Source organism: Urocitellus parryii, chromosome 11 (assembly GCF_045843805.1).
Source record: "Urocitellus parryii isolate mUroPar1 chromosome 11, mUroPar1.hap1, whole genome shotgun sequence".
In the NCBI taxonomy this organism is placed as follows: domain Eukaryota; kingdom Metazoa; phylum Chordata; class Mammalia; order Rodentia; family Sciuridae; genus Urocitellus; species Urocitellus parryii.
In genome coordinates, this window is record NC_135541.1 from 64671244 (window position 1) to 64689810 (window position 18567).

Genomic DNA, 18567 nt, shown 5'->3' on the forward strand with positions numbered 1-18567 from the left:
AAATGCCCCCAGAGCCTTCAGTTATGACTCCCCAATGTTCTTTTCTTCTGGAAAGCATGCTTAGATCCTATCTTCTTTGAACATGTTAACCTTATAAACATCACATATGCTTTGCATGTAAATAGTATAAAATTAATAAAGACAAATGAAGAAGAAAAATAAACAAAATCTTCAAAATACAAAAACCCCTTAATTCCTAGAGAACAAAGTTTTCAGCTTATAGACTATAAAATATTTCCTATATTTAACCATAGAGCCTGATTGGCACGTTAACAGATACTATAATATTTACTGATTTCTGAATGAACTACCCCAAACATCCCTACCTATAACATTCAGAACTAAGGGACAGAAATCTAGCCTAAGTCTGTTGCAACCATATATTCAAGATAGTATAGCATAAGTAGTTTCTTGAAGTTTAATGTGCTATCACCTGGAAAGGTCGTTTTAAAATGAAGCATCTGGCTCTCTAGGACTGGGAGAAGCCTGAGATTCTTCATCCCTAACAAGCTTGCAGATAATGCTAATGGTGTTTGTCCACCAATAGTACCTGGAATAGCAAGGCCTCTGGTCCCAGGTGGCTGTGCCACTTTTTAACTTTATACCTTGAGCAAGATACTTAGTTTCCTTGAGTCTCAAGTTTCTTGAGTTTATTTCATTTTATAATAAATAATAGTATGTGCCTCAAGAAAAATTTGAAAAAAATCAAAGGATTAATACATTTAAAAGAGTGCTTAGCACAGAGTAAAAACTTTTATTAAATTTCTTAAATATCTGTTTAGTTCCTAAGGACTAGGAATTAAGGGTTTTTTGTATTTCTGAGTTTTTGTTTTTCTACTATTTTCTTTACCCATTAATAGCAACAGATTTTTGAAGCTTAAGAAAAAAAAATAAAATTCCTTCTCACCTTATTTAGGACAGTTCAGTTGTATTATCTGTATATACTAATAAATGGAATTATCTCATAGCATACCTAGTTATATAAGCATAGGTATTAAACAGGATTTATGACCTATGAATTTGCTGTAGTGATCCAGAGGGAATAAAGGTATGGAAGGCAAATGAGAGAAGGCAGTTAAAACAGTTACAAAATTGACAATTCTGATCTACTTCTAGAAGGGTACAGTGAAGTTCAGTTTTGAGAGGTAATTATTTTTATAGATGAGAAAACAAGCAGCTTCAGACTTACGAACACTGAAAGCTGAAATGGCACAGAAGAAAACCAATACATCTTTAAAATCTCAATCAGGTATGTTAATTTAACTTATTTGTTGAAAACTTTCAATATTTATTTGAACAGATTAAATCTTGTTCTCCTTGTAGTACATTATATAAATATTAAGATTAATGTATCAGTTTAAAAATAAATTTTTTAAAAATTCTAAGATTTATCTCTCTTTACTTTTCATGTGGGTATTACAAAGTGTTTCAGGAAATACTAGATGTAGCATAAAGCTAAACAGTTGATGTTTACTTTTGAAGATTTCAAGTCTATTACCTATTATTTTGCAGCACTATATTTTATAAATTTAAAATTACTTTTTGTTGTTAATGATAAAATTTAAGAGCTAATATAACTAAAATCTAATTTCAAAGAAAATACATTTTAATAAATACTATGTATTTACATAGAAAGATTAAATTTGCTCATTAAATCTTGACTAAAAGCAATTGTATCAGAACAGTGATAGAAATTAATATCTAAGAATTTTTATTAACTCATTTTAAAATATAAATTTAAAATAATTTAGAAATGTAGAGATTCTTTTAGAAACATGAAGTAATTTAATACATAATAGGTTAATTTTATTCTGTAATAAACAACTTATAGGAAGGAAAAGTAATATTGTAAAAGATGGTTGAGTCATCATTTATTTCAATTTGGAAGGGATGATGTGCTGGAAAGACAGGATTAATATAAATCTAGAGTTCCAGGATACAAAATTCTAATCTCTATTCACAGGAACCAGTGCAGCACAATGAAATTCTTAATTACCTTATGAAAGAAAACGGATTTCTTTATGTTTAGGAAAGTCCTCTGCATAAAATTAATCTTTTAGAAAAAGGAACTAGTTGAGAACTCAACATCTTTAGATAATTAAAAGTAAAATGCAGATGCAGAAAAAGAAATTTTTAACCTTGAAAACTAGCCAAGAAATAAATTCTACACGTTCATAAATGAAGGTATCTGAATAATTGGAAGTTCAAATAATAGTGACTAGAGTCAAGTTCAACACCATTATTCCTACTGTAAAAACATTCCGCACATAAGCCTCATAAAAAATAATTGGTTTGGAAAATATTAAGTAGCTCTAAATTACTAATTCACAATATTACTGTTATCTTCTGTTTTGTATTTTGTGAATACATTTAATTCTTAGTATTTCTTTTTTTTCTTTATTCACTGTCAGGAAGTTGACATTATTTCAGATACCTCAGAGAATATGAGTATGTACTATATCGAATCAGAAAGCAGAAAAATTATTTTCATCATTTTGATGAACCTAAACAGAAGACACTGAATTCCATGTTTAAAATTTATTGGAAAAAAAGTACAAAACAAACTGCTTCTCAAAGGCTATGTTTTTAAAACTCTATTCTAAGCAAACAATTTCTACTTCAAGTTATATATATTTTTAAAACTAGAATTGACTCATATTTTTAATATTGGAGTAAAATTAGCATAATAAAATTTTGAAAGCAATTTTTCCTAATTATAATGCTGAAACACACTAAAGAGGAAGATTTAACATGTAAGTTTGATTTGTTTCATGCCTTTAGGTTTCTGGGTATTTAAGATTTTTATTTCTTTCTTTTTCAAATTCCATCAAACCATTTCTTTATTCTTTATCTGTTTTTTTTTTCAGTATATTAGTAACTAAATATATAGCAACATAACAAAAATGCATGTATTTTTTAATCTCTTCAGGAAACAGATCTATTTATACAGATAATTTTTAAATCTTCAGAGTTTAACAAGATGTTTTTCTCTGTCACAGCTTTGGCTTTAAGACTTTCCACATTTCTTCAGTTTGCTGTTTGGCCACAGCATCTTTTGAGTAGTCAAGACAGTTTGCATTCCACATGCCGATGCCCAGTAAACCATAGTTTTGTATATATGCTGCCTTCAGAGAAATGCTCTGAGGGTTATCATACCACACTTGATGAAAATATCCAGCAGGATCCTACACAAATAAATTAAAATAGAAACTTAAGGTATTTAGTACAGTAAAAGGGAAAAAGGTTTCTTAAATTATTCAAAAAGGAAACATGAAAACTTCACAGCACAATACTTTCCTGCTTTATTATTCCATGGATCTGTATGTGCTATTTCCTAGAGATTATTGTTTATGGCACTTTTAACAACAAGGATTATACAAATGAGTCTCCTAATGTAGACTATTTAAGGTCCTTCTCATGTTCTAAGATTATCTCCTTGATCTGATGCAATGATTGTCAACCAAGATGTATATCTGAATCATTGTAAAGGTTTTAAAAATATAGATCCTGGGGCTGTGGGTATGGGCCAATGATAGAGCACTTGCCTAGCATGTGCAAAGCCCTGCATTCAATCCCCACCTCTACAAAACCCCGGATTTCTGGGCCCCATACCATGTGAAATCTATTGAATCAAAATCCTCCAGCAATGGTGCTGAGATGTATATTTGTTTGTTTTGTGTATGTTCATTAGGTATTATGATATGCAGCTGAAGTTAGGGGGAACTACTGCTCTGGTCCTTTAAAACAAGCTTACATACATTTTTATATTCCCTACAGTTCCTGGAAGTGTGCCTAGCTAGGAGCTTACCAGATGGGTTTTTTAAAAGATGAATCAGCCAAATCAAAAGGTAATGACAATGGAGGAGGAAAGTACCCACTTCTCCTGGTTGTACAGAATGGATTCTAAGAGACTGTTAGGCATGACTTAATAGGTAATTTAACACAGGCCCAATTAAGAATCATTAATTAGATTCTGATCTTATACTCACACTCTCTCCCCCCCCTCTTTGGTACTGGGGATTGAACCTAGGGGCACTCAACCACTAAGCCACATCCCCATCCCTTTTTATATTTTATTTAAGATATAGGGTTTCACTAGTTTCTTAGGGCCTCACTAAGTTGCTGAGGCTGGCTTTGAACTCACAATCTTCCTGCCTCAGACTTCCAAGCTGCTAGGATTATAGGCATGCGCCACTGCGCCCAGCCTGATCTTATACTCTTGAGTTCTACTCTGTGTAGTTCTCTCTCAGGAAGCACATAAGCTACTGGATAAGAGATAGAGGATGCCAGGAGCAGTGGCACACACCTATAATCCCACTGGCTCAAGAGGCTGAGGCAGGAGGGTTGCAAGTCCAAAGCCAGCCTTAGCAAAAAGCGAGGTAGCTAAGCAACTCAGTGAGAGCCTGTCTCTAAATAAAAATACAAAATAGGACTGGGGATAGGGCTCAGTGGTCAAGTGCCCCTGAGTTCAATCCCTGGTACCCACCTCAAAAAAAAAAAAAAAAGAGGAAAAAGGAAAGGAGCAGACCTAGGCAAAAGAGTAAAGAAAGGAGAAAAAAGATACGAGGTAAAAATAGACCTGGGACTAAGAGTAACTTACTAATATTTATATTCCTCTGGGAAACTGCAATTGTGAATAAATGCCAACCAATTTTTATCTATGGTAGTACTTCTGGAGTTAGAATGTTCTCCTAAGATGACTAATTTGAAGATTATTGATAACTTGGTAAATTAATAAGTATAGTAGATTCATTACATACAAGCATATTGCATCCTAAGTCTTGTACCTATCCTTTAATATTTTTAGGTTCTAAACAAAGCCATACATGCTGTAGTAACAGTTGTTATTCACCATCAAAGGACAGCTTGCAAAACCTGCATCTAAATATGAAAAATCTTTGAAGATTCAGGGGTAAACCCAAAGACATAATTCTGAATTTGCCGCCATCCTACTTAGTACTTTGAGCTTTTTTGATAGTTAATGAGAAATTGCGAATGTCTCAAAATAGTGAAGGAAGGAAGGGCAAATTGATTGATTTAGGCCTGGTTAAAGCATAAAGTCCTTCCAGAATATTGAGTCCAAAATGAAGCTGCTAGGGCTGAAACAGCAGAAGAAAGCAGAATGAATTCTTTTCACACAACAGAAACTTGACTTTGATTACAGAATTTTATAATAAAAAAGAGGAACAAAACAATTATAACTGGATTGTTTTCTTAAATACAATTAAATGGCCTTCAAGGGTCATCAAAACGTTTTCTGAATTCTATAACTTCAAAAAATGAGTTCTAGTTGGAAAATGGGTACCAAAACACAGAGTTAAGGAATAAATTCTGGTGCTCTGCAGCATAGAAAGATGACTGTAGATCACAGTAACCTATTATATAATGTGTGGAGATCTAAAAGAGATGAGTTCAAAGGATCCAAACAAAGAGTCTCATCAGAATCTTTAGGTTACATTGAAATGTAGGCTTCCAGAGTTTAGTAACCTATTTTGGCCCAAAGCCCTTTCAAAAGCAAATTTTGTAACATTATTGTCAACTGTTAAGAAGTCGTATTTGTAAGATGCATGTTTTTATAGCATCATCTAAATTGAGTGGCAAAGCAGAGTCCTGCTCTGCCAGAAAACTAAAGTTCCTGATTACACAGATTCAAAGTCAAGTTTACATGTAAACAGTAGTCTGTATGTTGTACTCTAAAACTGATGGAAATTCTTAAACCAAATGTCTAATTATAAAAATATATAGTTATACAGAGGGGCTGGGGTTACAACTCAGTGGTAGAGAGCTTGCCTAGCACATATGAGGCACTGGGTTTGATCCTCAGCACCACATATAAATAAACAAACTAAAGGTATTGTGTCCATCTACAAACTTAAAGAATTTAGAAATATGTATATAGTTATATGAAAATTAACAGAATAAATGTTCATAACTTGTAAAAAGTCTTACTTTGTAGTTATAATAAGGAGCCATCTGTTCTTTATTCCATTGGCTTCCAGAAATAGAACTATTTATTTGCTTCATGATCATTTTATAGGGCACCTGGTGTCCTGCAGCATCACTACAAGGAGCGCCCTGGAAAGGGACTTTTGCAATGGTACAAACATGATCCTAGAAATGAAAAAATATTCATGTTATAGATTATCAAACAAAGCTATTTATTATAAATAAAACATATTCAACAAAAAGAAAACTGACCATACAGAATAAAAGTTAAAGAAATTTTGTTATGAGATGAAAATGTATGACATTCAGAAGCTTCCATGTGATTAAATAATTTAAAATAAATTTTTAAGTTTTCAATATATTTTCAATATATTCTTAATGAAACAAAAGAGGCTCTAAATATATAATTGGAAAAAATGAATAACAAATGACTTGTTCTTACCTCAGAAAGATTCAGGCAGGTATAATCATAACCATACCAAGGAATACCCATCACAAGTTTTTTAGGGTTAATGCCCATCTTGATATAGTCTCTATACCCTAGTTAAGGAGAGAGAGAAAAAAAGTTTTTTCTTTTCAGTATCTATTAATATGTTCATAGAAGCCATGCAACCACCCACAATCTAAATTCATAAAAACTTTTATGCAAAATACTAATAGTTTTTCTCTAATATTATAAAATTAATCCCCTAAGAATCATAAATCCATATCTTGCTTTATACCCATTTCTTTTTGAATCAAAGAAGGCAAACTTCACAAAATCTAACTGCAGAAAGAATGATTCACTACAGGAAAATATGCTGATGTTATCTGTTCACTGCTAAGATATGATAAGTTTGATATTATAGATTCTAAAGTTTCATAAAATTTCTATAAATCTTAAGCTTTCTGGCAGTGATACACTCAGAATTTCTTATAAAAAGCACAAGCATTCCATGTTTACTATATCCTTTAAGTATCCTAGCAATAGCCTGGGTAAAGAAATGTTTCTTATTCTTTCTTATTCTATAGTAAATAATCTGTACTTGTAGGAAGCAAAAACAAAAAAATGAACAAATTCTAGTACATCAATCATTTTCTTGCCCAATGCTATAGAGATACTTCCAGAATGTCTAGAATGTTGAGCTACATAAATTTATTGCTTTTCAGAGCCTTTAATATTTACTCTGCACTTAAATCCCAAAGAAGGGTAGGATATGTTTCATTTCCCAAACACTTGAAAAAGAGCAGTATAGTGATTAAAATTAATCTCTTCCATGAAACATTGTTTGAGAATCCCAGATTAGTTTGTAATTTTAACAGAAGAGTGGTTATTTTTCAAATTTAAATAGTATATGCTTATGATCAGACTACTATTCTATTCAAATTAGATTACATTAAAATCAGGCTGGCTTCTAAGATTTTGACCTCTGTATGAAAAGAAAAAAAATTACTTATAAATTAACAACTAAATCTCAATACCAACTATCCTAGCAATTTCAGTTGAGTACAAAAGATAGCTATCTTTTATTCTACTGATTGATGGAATACAAACCAATCCAACTTTGTAAAGGATAATTCAAAGACAATATCATGTGAACAACAGTTCAGAAGTACTCTTAATTCTTTCAGGAATATAATTTTTATGTATTATAATAATAAGATAAATCAATCCTATTAATTATAAATGGTATGTACCCATATTATAACTGTCTTTGATGTTAAATTACTTAACAATTATTTTAACAAAAGTATCCTGTCATATTCTAGATAATCTTCTTCATGTGGTTTCATGACAAGCTTATTGGACTTTTAAATCACAACTGTAGAATTCTTAATAATTGTGAGACCATTAGAACTAACTCCTTTCATCTCATCTATAATGGAGGGTTAATGGTAATATATCTATCTCACAAGGTTAGGACAATTCTTAGAAGACTTAAGTGAAAACTTCGAAACTTTGAAACTTTTTGTAAAGACTAAATCTCTCTGGATTAAATGATCTTTATATGTTTCAAGCAAGCTTTACAAATAGAAAGGGTACATAAATAAGAATTTCTGAAATATAGGTATATAAAGCACAAAGTTCTGGAATTAATGTTACTAATAAATGACCATGTCATGGATTCTTACCGGTTACTGTCTGATTATAGGGAGCATTGGCTGCTGCAATACATTCTGACCAGATCTGACTTTGTTCATCATAAGACATCACGAACAGAAAGTCACAAGCATCTGCAATTCCAGTGTAATTATAACACCTTCTGTCTATGTTTTTTGGAGACCAAGCTACATCAAAGGTTACCTGTGGAAAAACACATATGTCATTTTATGTACCATGATCAAACATGCACATTACACCAGATGGTTTTTTTAAATTATTCTCCTGTCTCATGCTACCCAAGAAAAAAGAACTGCTTTTATCATATATGAATATAGGATTTGACACTCATAGAAATAGAAGAGTTCTACAAAATATGTCCTTTTTACTACACTGGATTGGTCTAGACATGTATTTGGATATACAATGATCAGAACTGGTGCACTGTATAGATGAAGAGATTTAAATCCAAATGTCTTCAGAAGCTGGGCTAATACAAGTGATTGAAAGAAGCAGGTTTAATGGCAATAGGGTGTGGTAGGACTACTGAACAATTAGAGAGTAAAAGCACACTAAAAAAATTTATATACAAAAGTTGTTAGCATAGCCTAACTGCATTTGAGCCCATGAGCACAATTACCTTATATGGTAGGTTAAACCCATTATTATTACATTTAGAGATTAGTGAATGGTTTGTCACACAGGTATAAATTAATCAACTCAAAATGTTGAACAAAGAATTTAAATGGTCTTATTTTATGGAAATATTCAAAATAAAATGAGTGATATATTATCTTTCATTTTGAATGGTAAGCCAGCATTCAATAAGGATGTCTCTTTAAAATATCTGTTTATTACTTTAACCAAATATTAATTTTATGTTAATGTGTATAAATGTTCAATATTACCACTAAAGTTGTTTTTTCTTAATTAGGCATTCAGTAAACACTTATTGATTAACTTAAAAAATTGAAATATTTTAGGTATTTTTTATGCTTTGGCATAACTCATTTCAAGACTTTCTCAAAGCTCTAAGTCTTCTCAAAGCTTTAATTCACAATAAAGAAGGCTGTGCTTTACAAGTATAAGCTTTTCCCAATAGTTCTACCACAAAATAGCTTAAGAAGTGAAATTTGTACATATTGGACCCTAGTTTTTTACTACCTCCTATTTCAAAACAAAAACTAATAGTAAAACAGATAAGATAAATGACTACCCTCTAAGCAGATAAAAATCTTCTGAATACTAAGTATATTCACCTGAATTTCCTGTTACAATTAACCTTTTATTTTTGAGGAAGTAGTATTAGCATATTAGACAAGAAATCAAAAGACTTGGGTTCTATACAGTCTTGGCCCTGTTATAACTTGGTCTTTGCCACTGCTAAGTCACTTAAGATATCTGAGTTTGTTTTCTCACCTATAAAAATGAGGGTATAAAAACTCTTCAAAGGCATTTCTAGCTCTTCATTCCATGACAACGATATTGTGAACTTAAATCATCAATCTTTCCTCCAAACTTATTTTCCACTCCAGATTCTATTTTGATCTTTTTTTTTTCTTTTCATCATCAGTTTAAGAACCATTTTTTGGCAGTGGAAGATACTGGGGATTGAACTCAGAGGCACTGAGCCACATGCCCAGCCCTGTTTTGTATTTTATTTAGAGACAGGGTCTCAACTGAGTTACTTAGCACCTCACTTTTGCTGAGGCTGACTTTGAACTCATGATCCTCCTGCCTCAGCCTCCTGAGCCACTGGAATTGCAGGCATGCGCAACCACACCCAACTTGGTTTAAGAACTTTTGAGCCATCTTCTGACTCTCTTCCTTCCTTCATACCCCAAATTTAATATCATATTATTTGAGTGGCCTCTCACAGTTGTTCTGCCCTTCCTTGTTCTTAATTAACTCAACAAATATTTATTGAATATTTGCTGAATGTTACTGATTTCTCATCCCAATCCAAAATGTAAACTTCAAGTTCCTAGATAATTGTAATAGTACTTGTCTAGTCTTCCTTCTCCTCTAGTTTTATATATTATTATAGAATAATCTCCCCAAACACACTTCTACCCATATAACCTTTTCCATACAGAATAAAATGTCTAATATTCTAGATCTTCATAATATGGACTACCTTTTCAACTGTACCTCCAACTAATTCACCTAGTATAAACTTGACATAGCAGTCCAAATTGTTTTACTTACCCCTCAAACATGGAAATAGATTTTCCTATGTAAAGTCTTTGCTCAACTTCTTTGATCTTGCCTTTTCACTACAGCTTAATCAGAAATGGCAAATAGGTGGTTACCAATTCTAACCTATTAGTAACAACTATTTAGAGAAATAAGGAAACTTTTCTGAGACCAAAACTTATGAGGAACAAAAGGTATAGTGCCCTATATGCCAGGCATATTGTTGATTGTACTCATTTGAAAAGCTAAATTCCAAACATGCCATACTTTTATAAAATCATAGAGCTGTCAGTCCCCATATCATTTATTATTTTCCAGTGATTCTCAAATTCTTGATGACAAACTACACCAGAATCTCCTAGGGCACTTGGTAAAAATGCAGTTCCCCAAGACAAGAACTATTGAATCAATCTCAGGAAATTTACTACTGAGCTACATCCCCAGCCCTTTTACATTATTTTTTGAGACAGAGTCTCACTAAGTTGTTTAAGGCCTCAGTTAACTGCTAAGGCTGGCCTAATACTTGTGATCATCCTACTCTCAGCCTCAAAAGTTGCTGGAATTACAGGCGTGTACCACCCTGCCCACCTAATCTCAGGAAATTTTAAACAAGCACTTACAGTTGATTTTGAGACCAGTTTAGGAACACAGAATTTACAATGTTCTGTCATGGAATAAACATACATGAATTAGTTCTGCATCTGTGGATTCTGCCAAGCACAGATTGAAAATATTTTTTAAATTATATACCAAGTCTATACATACAAGTCTCTACATACATGTATAGACTTTTTCTTGTCCTCATTCCCTAAGTAATACAGTAATAAAATCTTATGTATGTAGCATTTACATTGTATTAGGTATTATAAATAATGTAGAGGTGATTTAAAGTATGCAGAAGTTTGTACATGGGTTTTATGCAAATATACCATTTTATGTATGGGACATGAGCATCTGCAGATTTTGGTATTCACAGGGTATCCTGGAAACAATCTTCCATTGTCTAACCTAGTAGTTCTTAATTATAATCACCTATGAAACTTTTTTTTAAATTATGGATTCTGGACTTACCCAAAACCTTCTGAATAGTAAGTTTTGGGAGTGAGTCTCCAGTATATATGTGTATGCACATCCAAGTGTTTATTCTTTTTTAAGACCCCTGGTTATGTTGATAAGTGGCCAGGATTGAGAATCGGTGATCAGGAGCCACATTATCTTGTTACTACACATTGCCTGGTAAAATGCCTGTGCTATGATCTGCTCTAATCATGCTCATTATGGAAATGGGGAAGTATACTGCCTATTGTCATAGCTCCTATGAGTTCTATGGAATAAGTCCTTTGAGCTTTATTGTACTTGACTACTTCACAAGTAAATCAGACTATGGAGCAAGGGAGACATTTCCCAGAACTATCTCAACCCTTAGGCACCAGCTGTTTCTATCCTGCACTGGTTAAAGCCAGGTAGAACCTTCCTGATTCTTATTGCCCATTGCCTATCCAATATCCGTACCCCTACTGCAAGGCAAGCAGGTAGAGTAATCCCAGTGTTGTATTTTGGTTTGAATAGAGACCACTTAGTACTGTAAAATTCCTTAAATAATAAATTAATACTTCCATGCTGGGTGTGGTGGTATATATGCCTGGAATCCCAGTGGCTTGGGAGACAGGAGGATTGCAAGTTCAAAGCTAGCCTCAGCAAAAGTGAGGTGCTAAGCAACTCAGTGAGACCCTGTCTCTAAATAAAATACAAAATAGGGCTGGGGATGTAGCTCAGTGGTCGAGTGTCCCTAAGTTCAATCCCTAAGTACCAAAAAAACAAAAATTTTTTTTAGAAAATAGGTGACAAAATTCAAAATTCTTTCCCATTCCATCACTATAAACATTGTATTAGTCATACCTTCATTTTTAGAGGAAAATATGGAGTTTCCAAAAAATAAATGAAAGTTTACCTGTGATCCCTCAATCTCACGATGGAAAGAGTTTGTGGTTTCTTTGACTAATGCTGTTAATGCATCATATTCAGGTGATAAACAAGTAACTTCTTGCTCTATATCTATATTAATTCCATCCATATATTGTGTTTTGGCCAAATCCAGTTTTTGAGCTATCCAGGATGTTCTGAAAGTAGGATCAATGATATCCTTTATGGATACATCTCCTGTGAAAGAAATAGACATCTTTTGTGTGTGTGTGTGTATATATATATATATACATTATATGTGTGTGTGTGTGCTTCACAGTTCAGTGCTATTTACTTCACAAACCCATTTTCAAAATTTCTTTAAAACATCTCATTATTTTGGAATACTAAGCCCTAATCTAAGTTTTCCAAATGGAGAAATCATGTACTAAAATGACATAAAGCTATTGCTCGCTAATATCCAAAATAACTACTACAAATAAAATTCCCAAACTAGAAGCAGAAATTTTGGCCTATTACTAACTAAAAGTCAACATGCTAATTTGGCAGTCATGCTTTACTCAAAACCATGAAGTAGTTTAGTTAATTCTTTAAAAACATCTGTATTTGTGAAATGGAGTTAGTAGTATGTAAGATTAATTTTAAAGTTTGAAAAAGATAGATAAACAGAAAAAAGGAATTTTTTAAAATACTATGAATTAAACCCAGGGGTACCCTATCATGGAGCTATATCTCTACCCCTTTTTTATTTTTTAAGGTAGGGTCTTACTAAATTGCTGAGGCTGGCCTGAACTTGTGATCCTCCTGCCTCAGTCTCCCAAGTAGCTGGGATTACAGGTATGTACCCAACTGAAAAAAAACTCCCCTTTTTTTTCAGTCGGGTATACATATATATGTATATATGTATGTATATATATATTTTTTTCCCTAGTAAGAACTATAACAAATGATAGGTAAATTTACTAACTGGCTGAACACTTATATCTGGTAAAAACAAAACAAAACACACATACCTTTCAGAACTACTCTGGCTCCTTTTGAATGAGCATAGCACATAAGTTCTGAGTCATATTTTCCAAAAACTGCCACAGTTGTAATCTGTGACCAGTCATAAGATTTCCAAGTTTTCCCTCCAATATCAAATACAAATACCTGCCAGAAAAACAGGGATAAGCACCATCATTTAAATCAAGAATCTCATGATAACCACCCCAAATAATATTAAATATCACAATATACCAAGCATTATATCAGGCACTGAGGGTCCAAGAGTGAATAAGATATAAGGGTCCCAATGTAATTGGTGGCAGAGTAATTAGCCAGGTCTGGAAGTTGGAGGACAGGCCAGGAAGAAATAGTGCATATGACAAGGTCTGGAGGCAGAAAGAGCATAATGGTTGGGTAACTATTTAGTGTGGCCATGCCTAGAGTTTAGAAAGAGAACATAGAAAAGAACCAGAGTGTGGTAGGTAGGGGTTCAGTCGTGAAGAGACTTGTAAGCCATTGGAAAAGTTGGTACTTATTGTGAGTAAAAGGAAGAGAATAGTAAGTTTTTAAAATGAGAAAGTACTCACTTTAGAAAAATCCCTTGAGCTGAAGTGTGAAATGGATTAAAGAGGGGCCAAAGCTGGAGGCATAATAGAGAAGCTCTTGCATGAATCTATGCAAGAGATGATGTGGATGGAGCACTGGAGATGAGTGAGGTAATTGAACAGATCTGGGAGAATTAGAGGCGGCTAATTAACAGGACTTTGTGACTAATGGAATGAGCAAGGCAAGGGAAAGGAGTTTGATAATACTCAGGTTTCTGGCTGCTACTGATGAAGCCATAGTTACTGCATTTGTTACTATATGTTTTTGATGAGGGTGACTTCTTGGAATACTATTACAGTTCAATCCTAAGAGCTGATGCTGTGTTTCTCCAGTATTTCCCTCCCAGCTAATTGTAGAAGCTCTGAAGTTTTATTATTCATATTTGTTTTATCCCAAGGTACTAACTGATTCAGCAAATATTTACTGAATTTCAATATAATGGGAGGGTGGTATTTTGCAAAGCACTAGGGATATAGTGGTTAACAAGACATACCGGATCCATTGGGAGTTAATCAGTTACAACAATACTCCTGGCCTTAAACAAATACACGCAGTCATAACACTATATTAAAGGGGACCCACTAGCCAGGTGGGGCAGGAAAATTCCCAGATGGGGAGGACTAAAATCTGTGGAATGACAAGGGAGGAAGATTCTAATGGACAAAAAAAAAAAAAAAAAAAAAAAAGCATTCTCAGATGAGGGAACAAAAAATCCAAATTCCCTACACTTCAGAAGGATTTTGAGACTCTGAAAGTGAGATAATCATGTAGAACACAGAAACCTTCACTTTATGTGGAATCACAACTGGGATATTTGGCAAGATCATGTAGTTTGTAGACCACAGAATTTTGGATTATAACCTAGGATAGATGGGAATCCATTAGTTTGAAGCAGAGGAGGGACGTAAGATTTGCTCTAAAAAGAGATTGACGATGGAAGCTATTGTGAGAATGGATGTGGGAAAGACCCAGGGGAACATCAACTATAAAAGAAATCTCTTAATTTTCTCACCCCCCCACCTTTTTTTAACTTTTCAGAAGTATCTTTGTACAACTCATTTTTCTGCTAAGCAACAGCACAATGAAATAATAAAAATTACAAAATGTGCAACTGAATGGCTCATTGTCTTTGGACTCATATTTCTATCAAAACATCCCACTTTTAATTCTGATAGTTAAGGCTGAATTTGTTTTTTAAAAAAATTATTGAGAAAAAGTAAGTTAACATAAGTTCAATCTATTGGGGGAAAAAACTCTTGAGGGGCTGGGGTTGTGGCTCAGAAGTAAAGTGCTCACCTAGCATGCGTGAGGCACTGGGTTCAATACTCGGCACCACATAAAAAAAGAAAAAAAAATTGTGTCCTCCTATAACTAAAAAAATAAATATTTAAAGAAACTATTGAGAGCCTGTGATATAATAGAAGTTCTTAAAAACATTAATAATTGGATGAACCAATGGAAAATATGGGAAAGCCACAGGAGTGTGATTTAGGCTAGGAGTGAATGCTTAGTATGCACAGGCCTTGCATTCAATTCCCAGCCCTCAACTCCCCCCAGTTACATATAATTTATTATATATAATCAATTGTGGGAGGAAGCCACATAATCTAGACTTCCTACTCGAATACAAAAAAAAAGCCAATAAAGGATCCATTTACTATGAACATACAAATAATACATAATTTTGCTTCTTTATAAAACTGATTTCTTAAAATACCCACAAACACTACATGGCCCAAGTATTGTAAGCTACAAAAAAAATCAGACTGTTAAACAAAAACCGCTTAATTGGCTCGTCATTCAGCTGAAACAGTTCCAGAGCCTTGGATTCCCACTTAAGCAAAGTGCAAACCAATGTAAACAGTAAAAGGAAATAAACTTAACCAATCAGTAACCAACTACCTCTAAGCAGGGACTTTCCACCAGATCATACCCATATAGACAAATACCTACCCAGAGCCAATCAAGTAATTACTTTGTCTCCATGTTCAGCAGATAATAGCCAGCCTTACACTTTGGACCTCTCTGAGCTTTTTATGGTTTAAGTGCTACCAAGAATCATGAATTGTTCTTTGCTATTTAATTGGTCTAAAATTTTTGTTTCAGGAAGATGTTAAGTTTCCACACTAGGTAGGCTCTCCAAAATACTTTCACCAATTCTATTTCTTTATTCCTAAAGTATGTATATGTACTTTTTAAAATTGGCATTTAAATGCCCCTGCCTCAAAATTAATAATTTAAGAGCTAGGAATTGTTTCTATTTCTACAAACAAGGATTCTTTGGACTAAATTTTCTGATCTCCTTGCCTCCAATTCCTGCCAGTCATTAAACTCCAGATGGTTTTCATATTGCTTCGGAAAGGGTGTTTGCCAGAAGCCTTATAAACTGTTAAGATTTGGCCAGGCCGGGTGTCACAGGACTGTAATCCCAGGGGCTAAGGAGGCTGAGGCAGAAGGATCATGAGCTCAAAGCCAGCTGTAACAATTTAGGGAGGCCTGAAGCAACTCAGCTAGGCCCTGTCTCTAAATAAAATATTTAAAAGGCCTGGGGATGTGACACAATAGTTAAACGCCCCTGGGTTCAATCCCCAGTACCAAAAAAATAAACAGGCTGGTGTGCTATAAAATAAATTTCTTGGTGGTGTGGGGGTGCTTTTATAAAGGGCTAATAAGTATAAAAACTAAAGGTAAGGAGAACATCCTGCTTTCCAATGTACTGTTAGAGTGCTAAAATTCTTCATACTAAATCCTATTTCTCTTGGAAGCCAAGAAATGGATCACCCTATCACCCTACTCTCCTTGTGTGTACACCCCGGTGCTGCCCCAGGAAGCAGAGCAGGATGATGAAAGGAGTGGGCCAGCTGAGGATCTGAACACTTGCCCACCCAGGCAGCCGCTTAGCCTGTGAGACTTGGAAGCAGTTCCTCAACCTGTCTGCGCCCAAGTTTCCTCATCCATAAATTGTAGGCAATCCGTAAACAGGACAGCCTTCGGCGAGTGGTCAAAGTAGGTGTCAGCACCACCACCACCTCTAGGTAGGGCTCCGTCCCACTCTTAACTTCTCTCCCGGCTTTGAGGGCCAGACCCGGAAGCGCAGAAAAGCGACGCTGACCTCAAAGTCCGGGCGGTGTTGGATCGGGCTGCAGAGCTCGGGCTCCGAGCACGGGCAGTGGGTCCCCGCCGAGAGCAGCGGCGCCAGCGCCAACAAGAGCAGCAGAGCAAGCCTCGGGTCGCCGCGGGGCGCGCGAGCGAGGAGGCGCGGGCGCCGGAGCTGGGGCCACGACATACCAGCTGGGGAGCGCGGCCTGCCAGGCGCGGAGCTGGGTCGGCGCTCGACTACCGGCGTTGGGACGGTGCCCGGCCGCGGCCCTATGAATGCGCGCTGGCGCGGGGCCGCGAACGTCCCCGCAGCCTGCCGGCGTCCGGCCGGCACGCCTAGCGCGCGGGTGGCTGAGCCGGATAAATACCCGCTCCGCGGCTAGTTCCAGCGAGTGGCTCGTCGATCTGTGTCGCGGTTGCTTGTGGAGCCTAAGGACAGAGAAAGACCCCAAAATGGAGAAGTAGGGTGTCTTTGAAGCTGATTTCGCAGCAATAGAGATGCAGTGGCCAGAAAGATTGCTGTGGTTGGGGTAAGTGCTGAGTTAGGGTGGAGGCTGAAATACAACTTCCTCCCTGTCCAAACTCAGGAAAAACCCAGACCCACCAGGACACAAGATGACAGCAACAAAATGCGGAAGCTAGAAAGCATTAGTATGAGAAAGCAAAGAAATAGATGAAGGCTGCTTGAAAAGCATTTATGTTAGTGAACCCAGATTCAGTGGCTACAAATGGAGAAAAGGGACAGCGGTTTGCAGATGGACTTCTCAGCTCCAGGGGCTTGAGGAGTTTACAGGATAGGAATAATGAGAAGGATAGGCTAGCAAGGGAGAGGAATATATGTTTTCTGGGAATAAGTGGAGATCTTTCAGGTACCCAGGGCCAAATACTCCTTTCATGGCCTGGTGTTTCGGGTCATGGTGTCTGGTAGGTGTCTTTACCCTTGGGAACAGGGAAAACAAGGCAGGTCTAGGTCAAGTTAACCCTATTTCATAGTTTTGGACAAAACATTTCTCAAATGTTAAACAAGTATATGTGCAGAGCTGAGTAGAATCTGACTCAAAAGTTAAGGCAATAAAGGAGACAGACACCGTATGAAAAGAGAGATGCTCTTTTATCATCTATTTCCCTGCAGGAACTAAATGACCCTACCAGAACAATTTTAAAGGAGGAAAAGTTTATTTGCGGGTTCTTGGTTTCAGTGGTCTTAGTTCATCAAAGGCTGACTCCATTCCTCTGCCCTGGAAGTGAGGCAGAACATCATGGCAGAAGAGCATGACTCACATGATGATCAAAAAGCCAAGAGGCTCCACTCTTCAGATACAACATATATACCCTATAGCCACGCCCCCCAATGCTCCATTTCCTCCAGCCACACTCCACCTGCCTCCAGTCACCATTCAGTTAATCCCATCAGGGATTGATTCCTGATTGGATTAAGGCTACAACCCAGTCAGTTTCCCTCCAGACCATTTTGTATTGTCTCACACATGAACTTTTGGGGAACACTTGACATCCAAACCACAACAGATGCCAAGCCTTTTCATCTGATTCTAGTCTCGCACCGTACAACCATAGACACAATTGAAGAGTTATTGTTTTCAGCAAAAGAAGCCTTCAGGTACCAGAAAAGTAACCTAGGCAACTCTTATCATCATCACTCACCTGTCAGAGGTGTTATCTACAACAAGACTAGCAGGAAACAACTAATGTATTGTCGAGCTATGTGACCT

At 35.6% G+C, this 18567-nt stretch overlaps 2 protein-coding genes across 2 annotated transcripts in view; one reads left to right on the plus strand and one right to left on the minus strand.

Annotated features, from left to right (window-relative positions):
• Positions 1–3831, plus strand: part of Spata1 (spermatogenesis associated 1) — a 37691-nt gene extending 33860 nt beyond the window's left edge. The window contains exon 12 of the mRNA XM_077791347.1: positions 3778–3831. Coding sequence (XP_077647473.1) covers positions 3778–3831 — 54 coding nt within the window. The remainder of the gene's footprint in view (positions 1–3777) is intronic.
• Positions 1765–17366, minus strand: Ctbs (chitobiase). The gene is made up of 7 exons (XM_026406168.2): positions 16851–17366; positions 13159–13297; positions 12174–12382; positions 8059–8230; positions 6389–6486; positions 5950–6111; positions 1765–3185 (listed from the first exon to the last, which is right to left on the minus strand). Exons 1-7 carry the CDS (start codon positions 17022–17024, stop codon positions 2994–2996), a joined length of 1146 nt encoding a protein of 381 aa, XP_026261953.2. The 5' UTR covers positions 17025–17366; the 3' UTR covers positions 1765–2993.
• Positions 17367–18567: the final 1201 nt, after the last annotated feature.